The following is a 20337-nucleotide window of genomic DNA, read 5'->3' as shown; positions in this document are numbered from 1 at the left end:
CCACTGACAACCAAACCCGGCATACTGGCCTGAACTGCCCCCCAGTTACCATGAGACCACAGGGGAGGGTCTCACCGCCACCACAGCTCCAGCCCCTCAACCCACCCTCTGACTCCAACAAAAATTCATCCAGCCAAGAAGACAATGAGGTACTTTCAAAGGCCTCTTCTGGCTCTAACATTCAATGATTCCCATTTCACATTAAAACACAAACTAACTTACTCTTTTAAGCAAGAAACAACCAAAGTCAGTTTGTTTCCATTTATTGTTATTCAGTCTGTAAGAAATTATCTTAGAGAAAAAAAAATAGAAAAAAAAAAGAAATTATCTTAGAGTTAGTTTTTAAAATAGAACCACACTGATATTTGCACAACCGAGTTCAAAGCGGGATTATCCATGGCAGTCAAAAAGGTGGGAGCAACCAAAGCATCCACTGCCAGATGGATAGATAAACAGAATGTGGAATATCCATGCAATGGAAAAATGGATCAAATATTAGGACATTCTGACACTTGCTGCCCACAGAAGGATCTGGGGACCCTGGGCTCCAGCACAAATCTGCTATGATTCCTTTTACATAAGGGACCTAGGGTCATCAAAACCCACAGAGACAGAAAGTGTGACAGTGGGTTCCAGGGCGAGGGGAGGGGGATGGAGAGCCAGGGATTCATGAGGACAGTTTCCACATTACAAGAGGAAGAGTGCTGGGGATGTGGGGCAGGGGGGACAGCTGCCCAACACTGTGATATGTGTCATGCCACTGAACCAAGCACTTAACAATGATGAATTTTATGCTGTAACCAGTTTACTCCAATTAAATATATGTGTAACCAATGATACCCTAAACAAATGTAGAAATAAGCCACAAAAATTTTTTCAAAACATTTATTTGACAAAGGACCCATATCCAGAATAATATATAAAGAAATACTACAAAATCTTTTTTAGTAAAATAGGAAAAGGATATGAACAGGCTGCTAATTCATAACAGAGAAAACCTGACTGGCCAGAGAGCCCACAGTGGACCACTTGGCCACGCGCATCATCAGTGAAATGCAAAGTAAAACAAGCTGCCCTTCCACTAAAATGGGAAAAATCTAGTCTGACGGCACTTGGTGCCAGAGAGGAGGGGTGACCAGAGCCTGTGTGGGAGTGGCCACCCTGTTACCCAGCACCCCACCCAGAGGGAGAGGGTTTCCCCGCTTCCCACCGGGTGCCTGTCAACAGCACTAGCACGTTCACAGTGGAATGCCATGGAACAAGTGCCACACTGGGACTAAAGCCATGAGGGTCAGACTTGAAGGCATCAGGCAGTGTATTAAAGGTGGCACAGTAAGACATGGTACAGGTGCATCTGTGTAAAGTATGAGAACACAAACGAACCACAGAAGGATCAGGGGCTGCCAAGGGTTCAGGGGGGAAAGGGAGGTTCTCAGGGCAGTGAGAGACCACATGTGACACCATACACCTGTTCACAGGCCTTGAATGTACGGCCCAGAGAGTGGGGCCTAACAAGAATGCATCCACACTGGCCCATCAGCATCCCAGGCACCGCGGCGGTGCCAATGCGGAGCACGGGGTGCTCTCTGCCTTCTGCCATGCCCTTCTATAGACCTAGAATGGCTCTGAAAGGAAAGTCTGTTCATTTTTTTAAGAACTATAGATAAAAGCAAAGAACTTGGAGACGCCTGGGTGGCTCAGCGGTTGAGCGTCTGCCTTCGGCCCAGGGCGTGATCCTGGAGACCCGGGATCAAGTCGCACATCGGGCCCCCTGCAAGGAGCCTGCTTCTCCCTCTGCCTTTGTCTCTGTCTCTGTCTCTCTCTGTGTCTCTCATGAATAAATAAATAAATAAAATCTTAAAAAAAAAAAACCCTCTGTATTTGTGAGTCAATACCCAATCTTTAAAGAGGGGACCAGGGCAGTCCCAGGTGGCTCAGCGGTTTAATGCCGCCTTCGGCCCAGGGCGTGATCCTGGAGACCCGGGATCGAGTCCCACGTCAGGCTCCCTGCATGGAGCCTGCTTTCCCTCTGCCTGTGTCTCTGCCTCTCTCTCTTTTTGTGTGCCTCTCATGAATAAATAAATAAAATACTTAAAAAAATAAAATAAAGAGGGGACCATGAGAAGCCCTTCCTCAGAATTTTTTTTAAAAGATTTTATTTATTTATTCATAAGAGACACAGAGAGAAAGAGAGCACATGGCAGAGGCACAGGCAGAGGGAGAAGCAGGCCCCATGCAAGGAGCCTGACATGGGACTCGATCCCAGGTCTCCAGGATCAGGCCCTGGGCTGAAGGCGGCGCTAAACCGCTGAGCCACCCGGGCTGCCCCACCTTCCTCAGAATTCTTGTAAGGGGTGAGCCAAGCTCACATCTGTAAAGTGTTTACAGGCATGCTGGCCACACAGAAGACAGAGCAAAAGCCACTGCAACGCTCTGCAGATGCAGGCAGAGGCAGGGAAGGCAGCAATATGGGCAGGGGTAGGGAAGGCCTGGCTATGCAGTAGAAGTCTCCCATTACCCTCACCACACCTGGCAATCACAGTTACCAAGACGGAGGGAGGGGAGCAGGATTAGGGTGGGATTCAGAAAGATTCCAATTTATCTGCACAGATGTTCATTTGTAAAAACCTGACAAAGAAAAGAGAAAAATTAAAATCAAATACCTCGAGATCATCAAGGGAGCGAGTGATACTAAATCTCTTGGATCTTCCAAATGATCTTCGGGCAGAGGTGCGTTGAGAAGTCTGAGTGAGTCCGATTCCCCGCCCAAATTTTGAGCCCTAAACACAAAGGAAAAAAACACATCACATTACCTTCTTGGGAAGAGTTGCGGAGTTCTGCTAGGCACACCACCCAGAGAGGGGAACCCAGAGAGGAGAGGGCACTGGGGAGCAGAGGAGAGCAAGACTGGAGCATCACCTGGGGTCGATGTCATGCTGTGCATGTGTCACCACAAGAAAAATCCAAAGTTGAAAACAAAAGTCACCCCAGGACCTCCACGTGTTTGCCCTGCCACTTAAGATTTGTACCCAGAGGACAACCCCGGCCTCACACCCCATGACTACAAGCCAGGGTCCTGCCTGCTGGCCTCCAAAGGCCACTACCAAGAGCAAATGAAAAACAACATGTGGATATTTGGGAAAGGATGAAGTGTGTGGGGAGAGAAATAACTATTAAAATAAAAATTATGACTTTACATAATTTTACAGGCATTTTAGGAAATTAAAGAATCCCTAGACATTCAGCTGGTGTCTGAAGACCAAAGCAATTCAGGTGCATGAAATAACTGGTCTTGTTCTTTCTCTGGGAAATGATCAGAATTAATTCACTGTCATTATGCTGGACACTTCCCCAAATGTGATTTGGGTCCAACAAATAAGGCATCACATTTTTAATATAAAAAGCATCACAGCTGAAAATCTCTGATTTCCCGGGTACTTGAAATCCTAAGTGACCAATTTCAGCCATAAAGGAAGTTCACGTTTTCTAAGGACTATGAGGCTCTCCAGATGTCTGCTCTTCTCCCATGTGAGACCCTTGGGCGTCCTGCAGAAGGGGGCAGCCTTGTGGCACTGCCGGGTAGAGCTCCACCGGCCGCGTCTCAGTGCCACACAACCCTCACCCACACACCCCACCCCACTACCCCTCTCTGTCCCCCACACCTAGGCCACTTGGCTGCGTGGGGGAAGAACACAACCCCCAGACTGCTGTCCCATGACATGCCTGACCCGAGGGGCCCTTGGCCACGTGACCACTTTTCTTTCGCTCGCTCCTCCTTGTCTGGGACCTCAGGCCAAGGGCCTTCAGGGTGGGGGTAGGCCTGACCCACGGCTTCTTCCTCCTGCCCCTTCTGGCCTCCCCCTGCCTTCCGCACACCTGCTGGCTGCTTTCCTCACTCTCTGCCTTTGCACTCAACCCAGACCCCAACCTCTCACCTCCACCCCCTGAATCACTGGGGCCTAAATGGGAGCAACAAGCACATTATTTTTAATCTCTTGATTCTTTAAAAATATTTTATTTATCTATTCATGGGAGACACACAGAGAAAGGCAGAGACATAGGCAGAGGGAGAAGCAGGCTCCCTTTGGGGATCCCAGTGCAGGACTTGATCCAAGGATCCCGGGATCACAACCTGAGCCAAATGCAGAGGCTTAACCACTGAGCAACCCAGGCATCCCTAATCTCTCAATTTCTTTTTTTTTTTTAATTTCTTTTTTTTTTAAGATTTTATTCATTTATTCATGAGAGGCAGAGAGAGAGAGAGAGAGAGAGAGAGAGAGAGAGAGAGAGGCAGAGACACAGGCAGAGGGAGAAGCAGGCTCCATGCTAGGAACCCAACATGGGACTCGATCCCGGGTCTCCAGGATCACACCCTGGGCCGAAGGCAGTGCTAAACCACCGATCCACCCGGGCTGCCCTAATCTCTCAATTTTTATTAAAAAGTAACGTAGGTGCCAAGGGAAACCGCCTTCATTTCCTTTGCTCTGCGTTGCCACAGGGCTCTCCACAAGTGCTTCTTAAACACCAACCACATGCACAGGGCCACAGGGCACCCAAGACAAGCTCAGACAGGTCTCTGGACTCCAAGGAACTCACGATCTCTCAGTCCTCCTGAGGCTACTTGAAGATGGCAACAGAGCAGCTGCAGGCTACTTGAACGCTTCCCAGTCTAGAAGAAACCAGAGGCCCCTGGAGGCCACACCGTGGACTGCAAGTCCAGGATGGTGATGAAGACTCCAGGCCAGGACCACTAGAAGAGGAAACCAGGCTGAGCAGAGGTCAGGCCCAACAGAGCCCTGGAACAGACAGGGCAAAGCCAGGCTGCAGACAGCACTGGCAGGGGTACTTCAGCAAAGTCTTCTGAAATAGAGTGTGCAAGCTCAGGAAAGGGCAACCTGTTGCAGCAGTGAGCAGAAAGAACCGAACCTAGCAGGGAGCAGTAGTACAAAGAGAGAAAGGGGTGCAGGGATTGGGGGAAGGAAGAGGAGGGAGGGGGAGAGATAGGGAGTGGGGGAGAGAGGGGGAAAGGTGGAGAGAGAGGGAGGGGGAAGAAGGGACTGTCTCAGGAACAGGACAATAGGTAGGCCTGAAGAAAAAGGCAGAGATGCCCAAGGCTCCCTGTCCCAGACGCATCATCGCCATCAGCAGCAGCACACAGGTCCTCAGAACTGGTAATAAAACATCCCACTACACTCATCAAACCTGAATATCGCAACAAGAGTTCAGAGAGAACCCTTGCTAGCAGGTTACTTGAGTAGCAGGCTCCCTGCACATCTGCCTAGTAGCCCCTGCTCAGCCCTTCAGAGGCTGCTGCACTACTGGCAAGGCTTGGTCCCTGCCATCCAGACTCTGCTGGGCCAGGTGCCTGTTCTCCCCGCCCTTCAGCCCTCAACCCGAGGCCACCCCTAACTGCACTGCCTGAGGAGCTGCCCTGGGGTCCCCCTCTGAGGAGTCCTCCTCTGAGGCTACGCCTTCCCTCCCCACCTGTTAGCACAAGTTCCCCCAGGAAGTAGGGCCCTTGTCCTCTGAATACCTACTGCCCAGCACAGTGCTGGAAGGAAGGCTGAGAACAAATTGTCTAGGGGCCTAAGAGCCCAGCAGCAGGACCCAGTGGCTTGCCGGCAAAGGAAGCCTGGCAGCCATCCAAACGCCTTCTCTGCAGCCCAATGCTCTTTGCTCCCAAACCAAAGAAGGCTCCAAATATGCATAAGACGAACCCTGTGTACAAATCATGTACTTGTGATTCTGTATTTTTATTTTGCAGGTGGGGGTAACAAGCATGTGGCTTTGTGCTAAGAACACGGTGTCACTGTGATGCTCAGGAGGCAAGGACAGGCGGGCTGGGCCAGCCACTGGAGTTCTTTTTATTTTTGTTATTATTATTATTTTTATTTTTATTTGCCACTGGAGTTCTTAACGTAGTTCTTACCATAACAAACTCAGAAGTTCACCAATAACTCAGCACCCCTGGCACTAAGTAACTCATGGTCCCCACATACTACAAACAAGGGTGTAACGGCCTGCATGGCAGCCCTCCTCCACCTGCATCTCCCTTCCTCGGTTGCTGTTGCTAACAACTCTGCACACTTGCTGCAGGAGGCCAGGGGTCATGCGGGGACACACTGTCACTGTCACTGCCACGTGGCCATGGCCCAGCCCGGGGAGCAGATTGTCTCGCCCCAGCTCCAGGCATGGAGAACATGGCCTGACCACCAGCAGCTGAGCCGGAGCCAGAGCCAGAGCCAGAGCCAGAGTCAGGGCATGCGGCCGGGTTTCCAGAGGAACCAGAGGGCCCTCCCATGCACCTGGTCCCTGCGTAGGACTTGGGAGAAACAACCCCCCTGGTTCCTGTCGCCTCAAACTATAAGTGGGGGTGGGTACCTCAGGGAGGCTGAGAGGTGTCAGTTCTCTCCAGGGTGGGAATGGGGCGGGGGGGTGGGGGGAGAGCAGAACGCCATCACCTGGGGTACCAAACTGCCCCAGCCACTTAGCACCAATGCTGATCCATCCCACAGAGCCACTGAGTTAGGCGGCTCATTTCAGCACCAGCAGTGACTCAGACTAGCCAGTCCAACCACCTCGATCTCCACAGGAGAACACGGTAGCCAGTGAAACACCTGCTCAGGGTGACCCAGAGGGGGCCTGGAGCAAGTCCTGACTAGTCATTTTTTAGTTACAGTTAGAACTAGAGTTGTGCCTGTCCCGCTCATATAATGCCTCCATCCCTCCCATGGCGCCCAGTATGTAGTAGGTGCTCAGTAAGCACTTACTAAAAAAGTAGACTCTAACAAAGAAAACTGTTTAGTTCAAAATAGAGACCAGAGTATCTGAAGGTTTTTCTAAAAAGAGGGAACACAGAGAATTTAAGGAGTAAGACTTCCAGCTGACATACTTACTGTTCCTGGTGTGTCAGGCAGAGTCTAGTCAGAAAGCAAGACCACACCAGTTGTTTTCACAGGGAGAATTTCCTAGAAGGAACAGTTAACTAGGCATCAGAGACCTGGAAAGGCAGAGACCCTAAGAAGTCAGAGACAGCCACCGGGAAGTGACTACACCCCCTGGGCTGGGACAAAGACAGGAAGAAGAGGGAGGGATTTAAACACAGCAGCCAGATAGGACCCAGACCTGGGGGAGAGGGGTGGGGTGCAGCCACAATGGAGCCAGAGGAGCTGATAACTGAGCTCAGGGCTGGCAGGGGAGAGGACTGCCCAGCCCAGGGAGGAGCATTGCCATGGCAACATGCAGGGAGCAAGCAGGGAGAGGCAGGACCCTCCTCCTCCCCTCTAGCCACTCCCCAGCACCCTGGGGGCAGAGCTTGGGGGGGAGGGGACACAGACGCCAATGTCCCAAAGCTGATTGCAAAAGGGAGACTCTAAGGGACGCCTGGGTGGCTCAGTAGTTAACAATCTGCTTTCGGCTCAGGGCTCAATCCCAGGGTCCTGGAATCGAGTCCTACATCAGGCTCCCTGCATGGAGCCTACTTCTCCTCCCTCTGCCTATGTCTCTGCCTCTCTGTGTGTGTGTCTCTTGTGAATAAATAAATAAAATCTTAAAAAAAAAAAAAGGGAGACTCTAAAAATAAATCTGATTAAAGATGTTTATAAAGGGAGTTATAAATTTTTACTACAAGAAAATAAAGCCTAAATAAATAAATGGAGAGAAATAATACCATTTTCATGGATAGGAAGACTCAATACTCTAAAGATGTCAGTTCTCCCAAATTGGTCTACAGATGAAAATACAACTGCAACAAAAACATCAGTAGCATTTTTGGACAATTTACAAACTCACTGTAAAATCTATATAAAAGAGCAAAGCTCAGAATAGTCAAGATAAGGCAAGGAGATCCAGCGCATCAGATATAAAGATTCATTACAAAGCTACAATTATAAAAGTAAAGTATTGTTGGAGGTGTGGAAAGTGAGGAGTAGAGCACTGAGAAATGGACCCAAAAGTGTGAACATGTGATGCAAAGAGGCACAGCTGAGCCTCTTTGAGGGACTTCTGAGCCTGCCACACGGCAGGATGGTTATAGTGCTCTAGCAACAAGCAGCAGTTCCAAAGTCATGCAGAGAGAGAAAAAAATGAACTTGCCAGCTATCTTATTCTACTCATAAAGTAGATTTTTTTTTTTAGGAAAAAAAAAAAAAGAATCTTCCTGACCTCAGGGTAGTGATGAATGTGTTATATCAACACTGTAAATCATAAAGAAATGATTGACTAGATGGTTGACATGAAGACCCCGCAAAGCAAGTGAACTACACAAGCCACAAACTGTGTAGCTATACGTGCAATATGATCAGCACAGGATGAACAGCCAGTATCTAAAACTCCGACAGACCAAGCAGAAGAGACAACCCAAGAGAAAAGTAGGCATAGATTTGAGGGGATCTCTCCCCACAAGGAATCCACACCTTCCTGAGCAAGGCCACGGTGCAGTATCATTTTACATCCGCTAGATTGGCAACAAAGTAAGAAGCCTGGCCAGGTCGAGTTCTGGCAAGTTCTGGAGACAATGTGGAGCAGTCTGGGTGCTCATGCTTAGCAGATTGGGACTGTTGGGAAACTGAGACATGGAACCTGACCCACAGTCTCCCAGTCTTGGACTTGGTGATTTAATTACGAGGAAGCAGACAGGAAACTCAGGAGATTTACCTCCAAAGGGTAAGACCTTCCATTTCAGAGTTGAGGGGGGAGCATGTCTGGGGAGAACCTACCAGAGATATTTATTTACACTGCGAAGAGTAGGAGGGAAAACCCAGGGTTCTCCCCTCTGTCTCCAAGGAAACTTGCTTAAAGAGCCAGGAGGAAGAGGGTATAGCATGTGTATAAGCTCCCTGATTCCTCTTTTCAGGGTTCCTCACCTACAGTACCACCCTGGTGCGTGTAGAGTGACACCTGACATGTCTGACACTGCCATGGTCCAGGGACAAGGACTGAGCGCCAGGAAAAAGTGTGGTTGTTATAAGTCAGTAGTCCAATCTGTCGCTGCTCCAGAAACCTGCTGGATACTAAAATATGGATACTAAAAACTCAACACCTGGCAGTTATCGGCAAAGATGAACAAGCACTGCTACCGACTGGCCATTGCACTCTTTGGACAGACCCCGGGAAATCCCTTCACATGCATTGCCGGAGATGGACATGTGTGCAGGATGCTCATAAGAGCAGCACTTGCCATTTCCTCAATGGCTCAGAGTGTGTGTGTAAGTGTGTGTGAGAGAGTGTGCATGTGTGAATACATAAGAGAAAGTGTGTGTGAGAGAATGTGTGGATGTGAGAGTGTTTGTGAGAACTGTGTGAATGCGTGAGAGAAAGTGTGAATGTGAGAGTATGAAAATGCATGGGTGTGAGTGTGTAAGTGTGGGCGAATGTATGCACGTGTGAAAGAGTGTGTGTGAAAGTGGAAGCGAGAGCATGTGTGTGTGTGCGTATGTGTGTGGCCATGCACGCATGGTGGAAATGAATGGGCCGCAGCGGCAGACAGTGCATGGCTAAATCTGAGCCGACACCGGCTGCGCAGAGCCCCTCGTAGCGCCGAGCGGAGAGGGCGGCAGGAGGACAGAACACGCTACTGCTGCGGCCTCCCCGGCTCCTGACTCTGGCGGGAACGGGGCCACCTCGCTCGGAACACTCTCACTTTTCCTGGAAAGCACAGGAAACCCTGGCAGGACAGTGGGGGTGGGGGCGCTCTGTCTCTGTCCTGGCACTCCCTGTGCTCCCGCCACTTCCTCCGCAGCACCTGGTCCTGCCTCCCTGAGCCCCCCAACCACCCACATGCCCCCCTCCACGGGGGCTCCGGGCTGCCTCCACCGGCCCCTCAGCACCAGCCACCAGCCCAGCAGCAGCAGCCGGCTGGCCCGGCCTGCCTTCCCGTTTGCTTCCTGGCCTGGCGACCTGGGGCAGAAAGTGACGCCACAGTGCTCGGGCGTGGTTCCCACAGGCTAATGGGCAAAGCCACTCTGTGCAGAAGGATACAGTATCCTCCAGATTCTTTTTTTCTAAGATCTATTTTAAAACTTCCTCTCATTGTACTGGAAGGTTGCACGAGATCTGTTTGTTGAACCAGGTACCCTCCCGGCCCCCCGGGGACCAGCCCATCACCAGCTATTCCACAGAAACATGGCTTCGGCTTCCAGCGCCATGCCTCACTTGGTTCTTACTAAACAGAATTCAGAAAAATGATTTTTTTCTCCAAAGGAATGATTTTTAGCAAGTAAAATGTGTTCTTATTCCCGTAATAAAAAAAATCAAAGTAACACAAGATAAAACCAAAATGTCCTGGACCCATCCCCAATCTCCTCTTACACCCCCATGGTAACTGCTCAGTAGGGAGCGTTTCCTTTGACTTGTTTCTATACATTTATATATAAACATGTACACACTTTAAAACATACAGGTTCATCTGAGGGGTGTTGACATTTTTACACAAAAATGGGATCATATTAAATACATGTATTTTGGTGACCTTTCTCCGTGTGCCTTGGGGGGCTTTCCATGGGGCTGGTACACGGACCCCACTGCCTGAGGCAGAGATGGCACTAACTACTCTTCCCTCCTGCCTCTGCCATGGGGCTGTGTGCTGCACATGAGGCCCAGGGGCTCACCACGACACTGACAGCCTCCTGCAGCAGAGGCCACCGTGTGACTCAGCTGACACCCCCCTCCCAAGCACAGCAGATACGGCCACTGGGGTGTAGGCGTGACCCTGTCTTGCCCTCCATGTTCGCTAACTCATGTTGCTTTCTTTTAAATGAGTGCATGTAGTCTACGGTGTTTTTTTCAGCACTTTTTCATTGTATTCAATCAAAAAGGTATTTATTAGGTGCCCACCAACACTGCCAGTTTGGAAAGGACTCACTCCTGAAAGTCTGTCCTGCAAACCAGTGAGTGCCTCCAGGGCATCTTGTCTTCAAACACTATGGTCTCAGGATGCCTGTACCCTCATACAAAGTACTGCTGATCCCAAAGAGCTTCTGTTTCTGTGGGATCCACCTATTGTTTATTTTCCATATTAAAAATGAAACTGAGAAGTTTAAAAATATTTACGAATTCATTTCAAAATAACAATAAGAAATCCTTTAGATGGTCTTATAATGAACATATATCCATTTTTAATTTTTCCAAAATCCATTACATGTGAAGTTTAAGAATATGGATTTTGCTACTTAGCCAGATATTTTGATTAATATTATCTTTAGAATATTGGTTTTCAAAGAAGCAGAATTAAATATCCTTAATTCAAATTAAATGTAATGGGATCATTTTTGATGATACAGATCACATCTCAAGGTCTTGGGTTTTCTTTCACATCAATCCCTTTGTTAGTCATACGTTCCCTTTCGTACCTAAGATACTCAGCAAAAAGCAAAGTAAACAAAGTGGGAAATCACTGAAGGCTGTAACCAAAGCGGTGGCAGAGGAGGACAGTGAAGAGATGGGCCTGGATGAGCACTTCTGGGGTCAGCTTCCTCCTTCGCTGTGGAGCTAACAGACTGCATACAGGTATGACCCAGGAACTCACAGGGCACATCTCATACAAAGAGCTGCGGAGCACAGTGTGGGAGCCATCGTCAGCACCTAGAGACCAGGAAAGGCCATCTTGAGGCGGAGGTAGCATGTCCCTCCCCATATGGCTCCCAGGGAAGAGGAGCCACAAGGCTGCCCAGGCCAGCACTGCCCTATAACCACAAGAAACAGCCCTCAGGCACAGGTGATCAAGACTGGCTCCAGGAGAGCTGGGGATCGAGATGGGCTTAGGGGTAGGAAAAGCTCAAACACGCTCCTCACTCTGCCAAGGGCAATGCGGGAGTGGCCACCCGGCTCATATGGGTGGCCTTCTCACGGCCTGCTGGCCTGATGGAGGCGCTGCCAGCCAAGGAGGGAGGGAGGTGTCAAGGTCTAACAGGACCTTGCTCTGGTCTGGGATGTCTTCCAGGAGGTGGTGAGTGAGTGCTTGGGGATGGCCGTCCCACAGTGGCTGCATTCCGATGGGTTCCTGCACTGTTTCCAAGAGAGCAGCGGGGCCTTGGGGGGCAGCCTCTCCAGCTGGCCCCTGTCCCGCCACTGCTGTGAGGCCTGCCCCAGGGTCCAAGAGGGCTCTTCCTCCTAGCAGCTCACCATCTTTGGCCTATGTCGCACTTTTCCACGCTGTTTCTCTGCTCATACCTGGTGTGTTTTCTGTCCCCTGACCCATGCACAGCATGTCATTGGAGCCACTGCTACCATGCAGAAGAATGGGAGTCACCTGGGGCCTCCACTGCATGGCAGCCCACCACGTGCCCTTCCCAACACCTCTCACTCTCTCCCCACTCCCAGGCACTTCCCTCATCCCTCCTGGCCTGTCTTCCTCATCCCAACAAGCCTCCAGGAGGGGCACCAGGAGACCACCTCACAATCTCTGGAAGCTTCTGCCACTCCAGCAAGGGAGGCTATGAGATTAGGCTGAGCTAATAATCGGGAGAATCCATGGAGCAAAGTAAAAAGTAACTGATAACCTTCAAGAGATTTTAGTAGGAATCCAATAAAACACCATTCACCACTCCTTATTTTTAGATGAACTGGGTGTCCCATCACTGTTGCCAAAGGAACAGGTCATCCAAACTAGTCTAATGAAGGAAGCCAGACAGACCCAGGGAGTCTGAGTCTCAGCACTTCCTTGGTCCTCTGACACATATAAACCTGACTTTCCTTGTCAGTAAAATAAAAAGAACGATACCCACCTGACGGGCTCACAGAATTCCTACCTGGGTCCACAGTACACTGGTGAGCACCTTCCTGTTATCTCCCAGCACAAGAGACACCCCAACTCCACCACAGCATGTCCTCCTCTGTTACAGCCTAAGTCCTACCAGCCAGGCCCTCCTTGCTACACTTGTGTTCAAGGTGAAAGAACATCAAAAAGAAGCCTGAGACCCTCATAAATATCATCACTGATCTCTGACAAAGGAACAAAGGCAACACAAGCAAGCAAAGACAGCATCTTCAACAAATGGTGCAGGAGCCATGGGACGTCCCTACACAGAAAAATAAATCTAGACCCAGACCGTATACCCTTAACAGAAATTAACCTCAAATGGATCATACACCTCAATGTGAAATAAAAAAATTTATATAAAACTTGAAGATGACACAGGAGAAAAGCTAGATGATCGTGGGCTTGATGAGGCCTTTTCAGATATACCGCCGAAGGCATGATTCATGAGAGAGAGAACTCATCACCTGGGCTTCACTAAAACTAAGAAGTTCGGGGCAGCCCAGGTGGCTCAGCGGTTTAGCGCCTGCCTTTGGCTCAAGGCTTGATCCTGGAGACCCAGGATCGAGTCCCACGTCGGGCTCCCTGCATGGAGCCTGCTTCTCCCTCTGCCTATGTCTCTGCCTCTTTCTCTCTCTCTCATGAATAAATAAAAAAATAAAATATTAAAAAATAAAACTAAAGTTCTGCTCTGGGAAAGACCATGTCAAGAGAATAAGACAAGCCACAGACTGCAAGCATATGACAGGGAAGGATATGAGAAGGGGTCGGCATCCTACCTCATCAAGGAGCTGCAAATTAAAATAAAAGTGAGATACCACTACACACCTGTCAGAACGGCCAAATCTGGGCCCCCCACCACAGCACGTGCTGGCGAGGACACAGAGCCACAGGAGCTCCTGCTCACCACGCTGGGGACGCAGAATCACCGGTGCAGACGCTCTGGGAGATGGTCTGTCAGTTTCTTACCAAACTAAACATTTACCATCTGATCCGGCAATGAAGCTGCTTGGCATTTACCCAAAGGAGCTGAAAACTCGTCCACACAAAACCCTACACACAGATGTTAACAGCAGTTTTGTTCATAATTCCCCAAACTCAGAAGGAACCAGGATGTCCTTAGCTGGTGATGAAGGAATAAGCTGTGTCCATCTAGATGGTGGATTATTCAGCGTTAAACAGAAACAAACTATCAAGGCACAAAAGGGCCTGGAGGAGCCTCAGGTGCACGTCACAAAGAGGAAGAAGCCAGTCAGCAAAGGCTGTGTGCTGTAGGAGTCCCTCTGCAGCACATTCTGGAAAAACAGAGCGACGATGGGGACAGGAAGGAGACCAGTGGGTACCAGGGGCTGGGGTTGGGAAGGAGGACCCCGGGGGAGCATGAGGGTGTTTAGGGCAGCAAAGCTCCTCTGTGTGATACCACAGGGGTGGACACCTGTCATTCCGCAGTGGTCCAAGCCAACGGACACACAACACCGACAGGGACCTGGAACTGAGCTATGAACTCTGGGTGATGATGGTATCAGTACCGGGTACTCCCCGGTGGGGATGCGGATAGTCAGGGAGGTGTGCACATGTGTGGGCAAAGGGTATGCGGGGAATCTCTGCACCTTCTTAATGTTACTGTAAACCTAAAACTCCCCTTAAAAAATTAAATCTTGGGCAGCCCAGGTGGCTCAGTGGTTTAGCACTACCTTCAGCCCAGGGTGTGATCCTGGGGACCCGGGATCAAGTCCCACGTCGGGCTCCCTGTATGGAGCCTGCTTCTTCCTCTGCCTGTGTCTCTGTCTCTGTGTGTCTCTCATGAATAAATAAAATCTTAAAAAAAAAATTAAATCTTTAACAAAAAGAAGAAATCCAAGGTTTGAATCATGACCCTGCTTAATCCTGACTGTTAAACCTCAAACCTTGGCTACGTCACTTGCAGAACAGGGGCTGTAGCACCCCCTCTTCACAGGTGCCCTGAGGTTGGAACCCCACTGGGTGCAGTCTAAGACAGCAGAGAGCCCTGCAGAGCACACACAGGGCTTCCACCCAGAATGACCAGGGGTACACCTGACCCGCAGAGAGCCACATAAACACCCTTTCCTTCCCCCAATGCAAAAATTCACTTATACACCACCAGTGGAGACACATTTGTGGGATATGCATTCAAAGAAGTGGTGAATTTTCCAATTTCAGATAACATTTACCACCTTTCGGGCCCTCCTTCCTTAGCCTACCACAGCAATAGGGAAGGACGCGCTGCTGGAACCTCCCCACCCCCAACCCCAGAAGGAGGCTCAAGTGTGAAGCATCCATGCCACAGTCTGGCTGGCTGGAGCAGACGAGAAGGATGTGGGTGGGGGGGATCGCCCCAAGAACCCAGGCCATGTGTGGCTCAGCCAAGGGACAAGAGAACAGGTGCACATGACAATAGAACATCTGGCAACAGCAGTTTAGGAACTGAATCAAAAACCCACACAATTACAACTGTTTATAAGGACAAAAATCTAACCTTAGACTCTTCAAAATGTGATCATGGCCATTGGGAGAGGGAAAGCCAGGGGGTCTGACCTCTCCTCCATCTCTAAATCTTTAGTGTGTTGTACAGTGGAAACTACTATGACTAGGAAACTACTAGGAAGGGTGCAGGCATGAACAGAATACTCGCTGAACAGCCCCTCAGCTCTCCTGTTTCCCCAACCCCATCCTCACCAGCCAGCAGAAGGATCTCCTTGTGAGACTCTTGGCTATCAAGAACAGAAATGTGAACACATGCAGAAAAGGTACTTTAAAATCATGAAGGGCAGCCCTGGTGGTGCAGCAGTTTAGCGCCGCCTTCAGCCCAGGGTGTGATCCTGGAGACCCAGGATCGAGTCCCACGTCGGGCTCCCTGAATGGAGTCTGCTTCTCCCTCTGCCTGTGTCTCTGCCTCTCTCTCTCTCGGTCTCTCATGAATAAATAAATAAATAAATCTCTAAAAAAAATAAATTAAAAAAAATTAAATCATGAAAAGTCCTCTGAGAAAAGTCCCTTGGAGACAACCCAAGCCAGGCACCATTCTACATCTCACTGGGTCATTCACTGGGCGCCAGCCACACAGCAGCTCAGCCTGTCCCTCCAGTGCCACTGGCCACCCCTCTGCCAAGGAAAGTCCTACATGCTAACACCCGCCCTCATGCTCCAAACTGAGCCCCTAGTGGGGAAGGCAAAGGCCCCAAAGGGACATGGACAGGTGTGAGATGTTCAAAGCACTGCTGCACCAAGCATGGTCCCTTACCATTTGATAGGCACCTTCAGTGAATAAGGAGCACAAGCCACCAGCCCACTGCCGAGTTCAGCTGGCATTTTCTTCATAACAGGATTTTCCAGATGAAGTAAACAGAGCAAGGATCCACACCCTGGGAAGTGACCTGTCCTGAGATCAACAGTATCTGTGCTTCAAGAATTTTCTCATCTCAAAAGGGTGGGATGAAATGGGCTCCAAAGGGGTCCCATGGATAGGACCCTCCTAGGCACCAGCAGTACGAAAGGGCAGGAGGGAGGGAGGGAGGAGGGCCTCAGCCTAGCTGTGAGAAGTGATGTCCCTCCTCCATTATCTGCTCTGCACAGGACCTGCCAGAGAGGGGGCAGTACCTAGAGGGCTCCCGGGCAGGGCAGAGCCCACCGCACATAAGCAAAAGACGTCCTGCAGGGCCAACAGAGGCAGGGCTCAAGGGCAGCAGGAGAAAAGCGGGACTGGACACTTGTCAACTAGCATGTATCATGCCATCAGTGACTGAGTTAATGATATCCAGCTCCGTTTTACCAAATCACATCTAACAGGCTTACCTTTTTGTCTTCCTTAGTCTTTCTAACTTGTCGATGGGGACCGAAAATGTTTTGCATCCCGAAGGCCTTCCTGGACCAGTCCCTTTTCTGGGTGCTCAGTGGGGGCTGTGCCAAGCTGCCCTCCACCCTGTAGCGGTCGGCGGGAATCTTGCTCATGGGAGGGGGCAGCGTGCCGCAGTTGACACTAGACCACCCATCGGTGGAGTCTGTGTAAGACTCCTGGTCACTGGCGTGTCCGCACTGCCACTCCTGCAGGACGTGGACTGGAAGCCACCGCTGGCCGAAACTACCACCGTGGCCCACGGCACCCCTCTTGGAAGGCGGCACTGAACTCCGCAAGGGGGCAGGGGGAGCCTCTCCGTGAGAAGTGGACCCTAAGTGCTTACTGAAGTCCCGGCACCTGTCAGCCTGTGGAGAGGCCTCAAACAGGGGGCCCCCTTCGGGGTCGTGGCAAAAGGCCCCATTCCAGGGGGCACCCCAAGGCTGGGAGCTCCTCCCACCGGCACCCTCCCAGCCACTGTTGCTGGGGCCGTGCCTGCTAGAGCTGGCGCCCAGGTCAACCACAAGCACTCGGCTGCTTCGCTCCTCCTGGTGGAAGTTGCCAATGCCACTGTCACTGTTGCTGCTGGTGCTGGTGTTCTGGTGGGCATCCGCATCCCCGTCCACAAAGGCCCGGGCCCGGACTCCCTCGATCAGCTCGCCCATGTCTCTGTACAGCACAGAGACAAACTGGAGGACAGGGAGAGAGGATGCTGGGAACTCAAGGCAGCCGTTGGTGTCGGGGTCCGCCGTGCACTCAAACCCAAACCGCCGAGCAATGCCCTGATGGATCTTGTGATTGAACAAGTCTGGATCCACCATGAACACGTGGCAGGAAGTCCGCAAGGCACCCTCATCCTCATGAGCCAGACTCCCATCGTCACTGGTCTGCATGGTCACGAGCCCAAAGAGCCTCCTGTCATCTGGGCATACAGCACTGAAGGCCAGCTTCTCAGCTGGGTACTCGGCCAGAACAGCCGCCTGGTCAGTACAGAGCTGCACACGGTCGTGCAGGACTCGCATCGTCACCAGGGAGTGGATTTTCTGCTCAGCTCGCAAGCGCCGCAGGCAGCCACGGATGGCCTGTAAACTGTCCGACTCAAGGTTGCAGCTTGTGGAAGGAAGTTCGATGGAACCTAAGTAGCCTACGACCATGGCAACGTTTAAAATACTTGCGTCTACTACAAAATCTTCATGATTCTCAGGTCCGATACTGAAAACTGAATCATCATTAATCATTTTTGATATTTCCTCCTTAGAAAGCAGGCCAGGATTCGGATGACTTATACTTTCACGTCCAAGGTCAAATCGCGCAGTGGCTGACTCTGAAAGGGATCTTTGTTTCAATTTCAAGGGCTCTGAATTGCTCGCACGAAGACTAGGATTTTCAAAGATCATACTGAGAATTCCACCGGACTGCATTTCTTCAACAACTCGCTCTGCTCTATTTATACCTAAGGCTTTAGAATCAAGCTTGGGCTTCAGCCACCCTTTTCCTTCATAAAATCCAATCTCTTCATCACTGGAACAGGACTCCACGTGGCCAATGCCTTCACCAATCACCATGTGCAGGACACCAGAACATTTCCCAATTAATTTCACTACATCCTCATGGGACGCTTTCTTCACATTGATTTCATTGACAGCAAATATCTGATCACCAGCACGGAGGCCCACAAAATCTGCAGGGCTCCCTCTCATGACACAGCTGAGCACACAAGGCGCCTGACCAGAAAGGGTGAATCCGTACCCCGTTCTTCCTCTGGCCACTTCCACACTCCTCATGCGAGGGGGCGCCTGCCCATGAAGTGGACGCTCCACTGTGTCCCCTGCTCTATACATTTCGATGTGCTTGCAATACCAAGGGCATCATTCTTCACTGCAGGGGATCCATAGTTCAGGGAATGCTGGGTGCTACTGCACTTTTTCTTGAAATAATGCCCTAAGGAAGACAATAAATAGCTTGTTATTCCAGATCCCATATTTCCATTGCTTACCCATATCACCTAAACATAAAAAGATAACTCATAACAAAAACCATCATAGAAAGAGTGTCTGGTTAACACATAAATGTCCAAAGGAAGGAAAAGCAGTCTCTACATATGGTAAACCATAAAGCCAGCCTAAGAAATTTCCCTCCGGAGCAGACTGTGTTTCCCAGAACCGACAGACACCCTTTGCAACACTGATGTGACATTACTCCCACCTTAGGTTTGAGGGATCCAGGGCTGCAGCAGAAGCTTCTCCTGCCTTCTCCTGCCTGTCTGGGCAGAAAGGAAAGACACCTCAAGACCCTTACCATTCCAAGTGTGATCAGAAGACCAGTAGCCTGGCAGCGCCTGGAAATGGGCACAATGGGGCTCTCGTGCCCCTCTGCAGATCCAGCACATCCCTACCTGCATTTTAATCTGAGACGCAGAGGCAGAGTGAGAAGCAGTGCTGGCTACAGACCTGGGGTAGAAAGGCGCCTATCTGATCACAAATTCCTCCATCACAAGCAGCAATCCATCAGGAAAGAGTCAGCTTATATTCTCTCATATTTTTCCTCCCTCAATTAATTTCTTCTGAACAAAGTACCATGTGGGAAAACCGCGTTAGTCTGAAATCGCCTCAGTCAACTACAGAGGCCACCGGAGAGAACAGTTAAAACCACCAAAAGAGCAAAGGAGGGCAGCCTGGGTGGCTCAGCGGTTCAGCGCCGCCTTCAGCCCAGGGTGTGATCAAGTCCCACATCAGGCTCCCTGCATGGAGCCTGTTTCTCCCTCTGCCTGTGTCTCTGACTCTCTCTCTCTCTCTCTCTCTCATGAATAAATAAAATCTTTAAAAAACATTTAAAAAAAAGAGCAAAGGCATATAATTTAATTGTTCCGGGGATGACTTCATCCTTGGTTGTCATCAAAAACAAACCTGTGTCAGGGTCCCAGGACCATCCCAGTTCCATGACTCATTAGGAGGACACACAGGACCTAGAATACAGTTGTGCTCATGGCTGGGACTGATCCCAGGGAGTTGGCCAAAGGGAGAGGTATGGGGTGAAGAAGTCAGGGGGACGAAGTCCAGAGGAATCAGGTGCCAGCTTCCAGCATCCCCTCCCTGGGACTCAGGTGGGATGTGCTCCATTCCCAGCAGTGTGTTGTGACAACATGTGTGGGGTCTTGTCAGCCAGGGTGGCTTGTTAGGGACGTAGAACAGGGATCGCTGGGGCTGGTCCTTCAGGCCCTTGCCCCTGGCTCAGCCCAAACCGCAGACCCTCAGGAAGAAGGGGTCTGGCACAGGCAGGGGGGGTCCAGCTGAGGAGTGGGAACACTTCCTGGAAACCTGCCCAGGCCCAGTGCAGCACAGGCCTCTCGGGGGACAGCCTGGTCCCACTGTGGAGCTCCTGCTGTACAAAACCCTTCAAAGATCACTTTAAAAAACAATACAGCAAATCATGTTGTGAAGACCCAAAACAGTATAGAGATCATGTTTCTTAAGGAAAGTACATTTTTAAAATAATTGTTCTAAAGTTGTTAGGATCAATTCTTCATCTTGGGAAAGGTCTGCAGTCACAGAAGCTTAATTTCAAGTAATGCCCACCCACGCATGACAGAAGAAGCTACAGGAACTGAAGGGTGTGCTCCAGGGTGGCCCCACCAGTGGAGGCAGGGACAGAGAGGACACAGTGTGCAAGATGTGGATTTGAACAAAATCACCCCGATGGCTAAGAGTGATAAAAGAACAAAGTATTTCTA

The 20337-nt window shown here is 50.3% G+C and overlaps 1 protein-coding gene across 4 annotated transcripts in view; it reads right to left on the bottom strand.

Moving 5' to 3' along the window:
• The window catches only part of RGS12 (regulator of G protein signaling 12), a 118688-nt gene that overhangs the window by 72778 nt on the left and 25573 nt on the right, over positions 1 to 20337 (bottom strand). For all 4 annotated transcript variants that reach the window (XM_055326863.1, XM_055326865.1, XM_055326866.1 and 1 more), the window contains exons 2-3: positions 16568 to 18548; positions 2664 to 2780 (exon numbers count right to left, since the gene is read on the bottom strand). In XM_055326863.1, coding sequence (XP_055182838.1) covers positions 2664 to 2780; positions 16568 to 18448 — 1998 coding nt within the window. In that variant the 5' untranslated portion in view covers positions 18449 to 18548. The remainder of the gene's footprint in view (positions 1 to 2663; positions 2781 to 16567; positions 18549 to 20337) is intronic.

The sequence above is a fragment of the Nyctereutes procyonoides genome, unplaced genomic scaffold (genome assembly GCF_905146905.1).
Source record: "Nyctereutes procyonoides isolate TBG_1078 unplaced genomic scaffold, NYPRO_anot_genome, whole genome shotgun sequence".
NCBI classification, from domain to species: Eukaryota; Metazoa; Chordata; class Mammalia; order Carnivora; family Canidae; genus Nyctereutes; species Nyctereutes procyonoides.
Note: the sequence above shows the minus strand (reverse complement) of the source record. Positions and strands in the feature narration are given on the sequence as shown.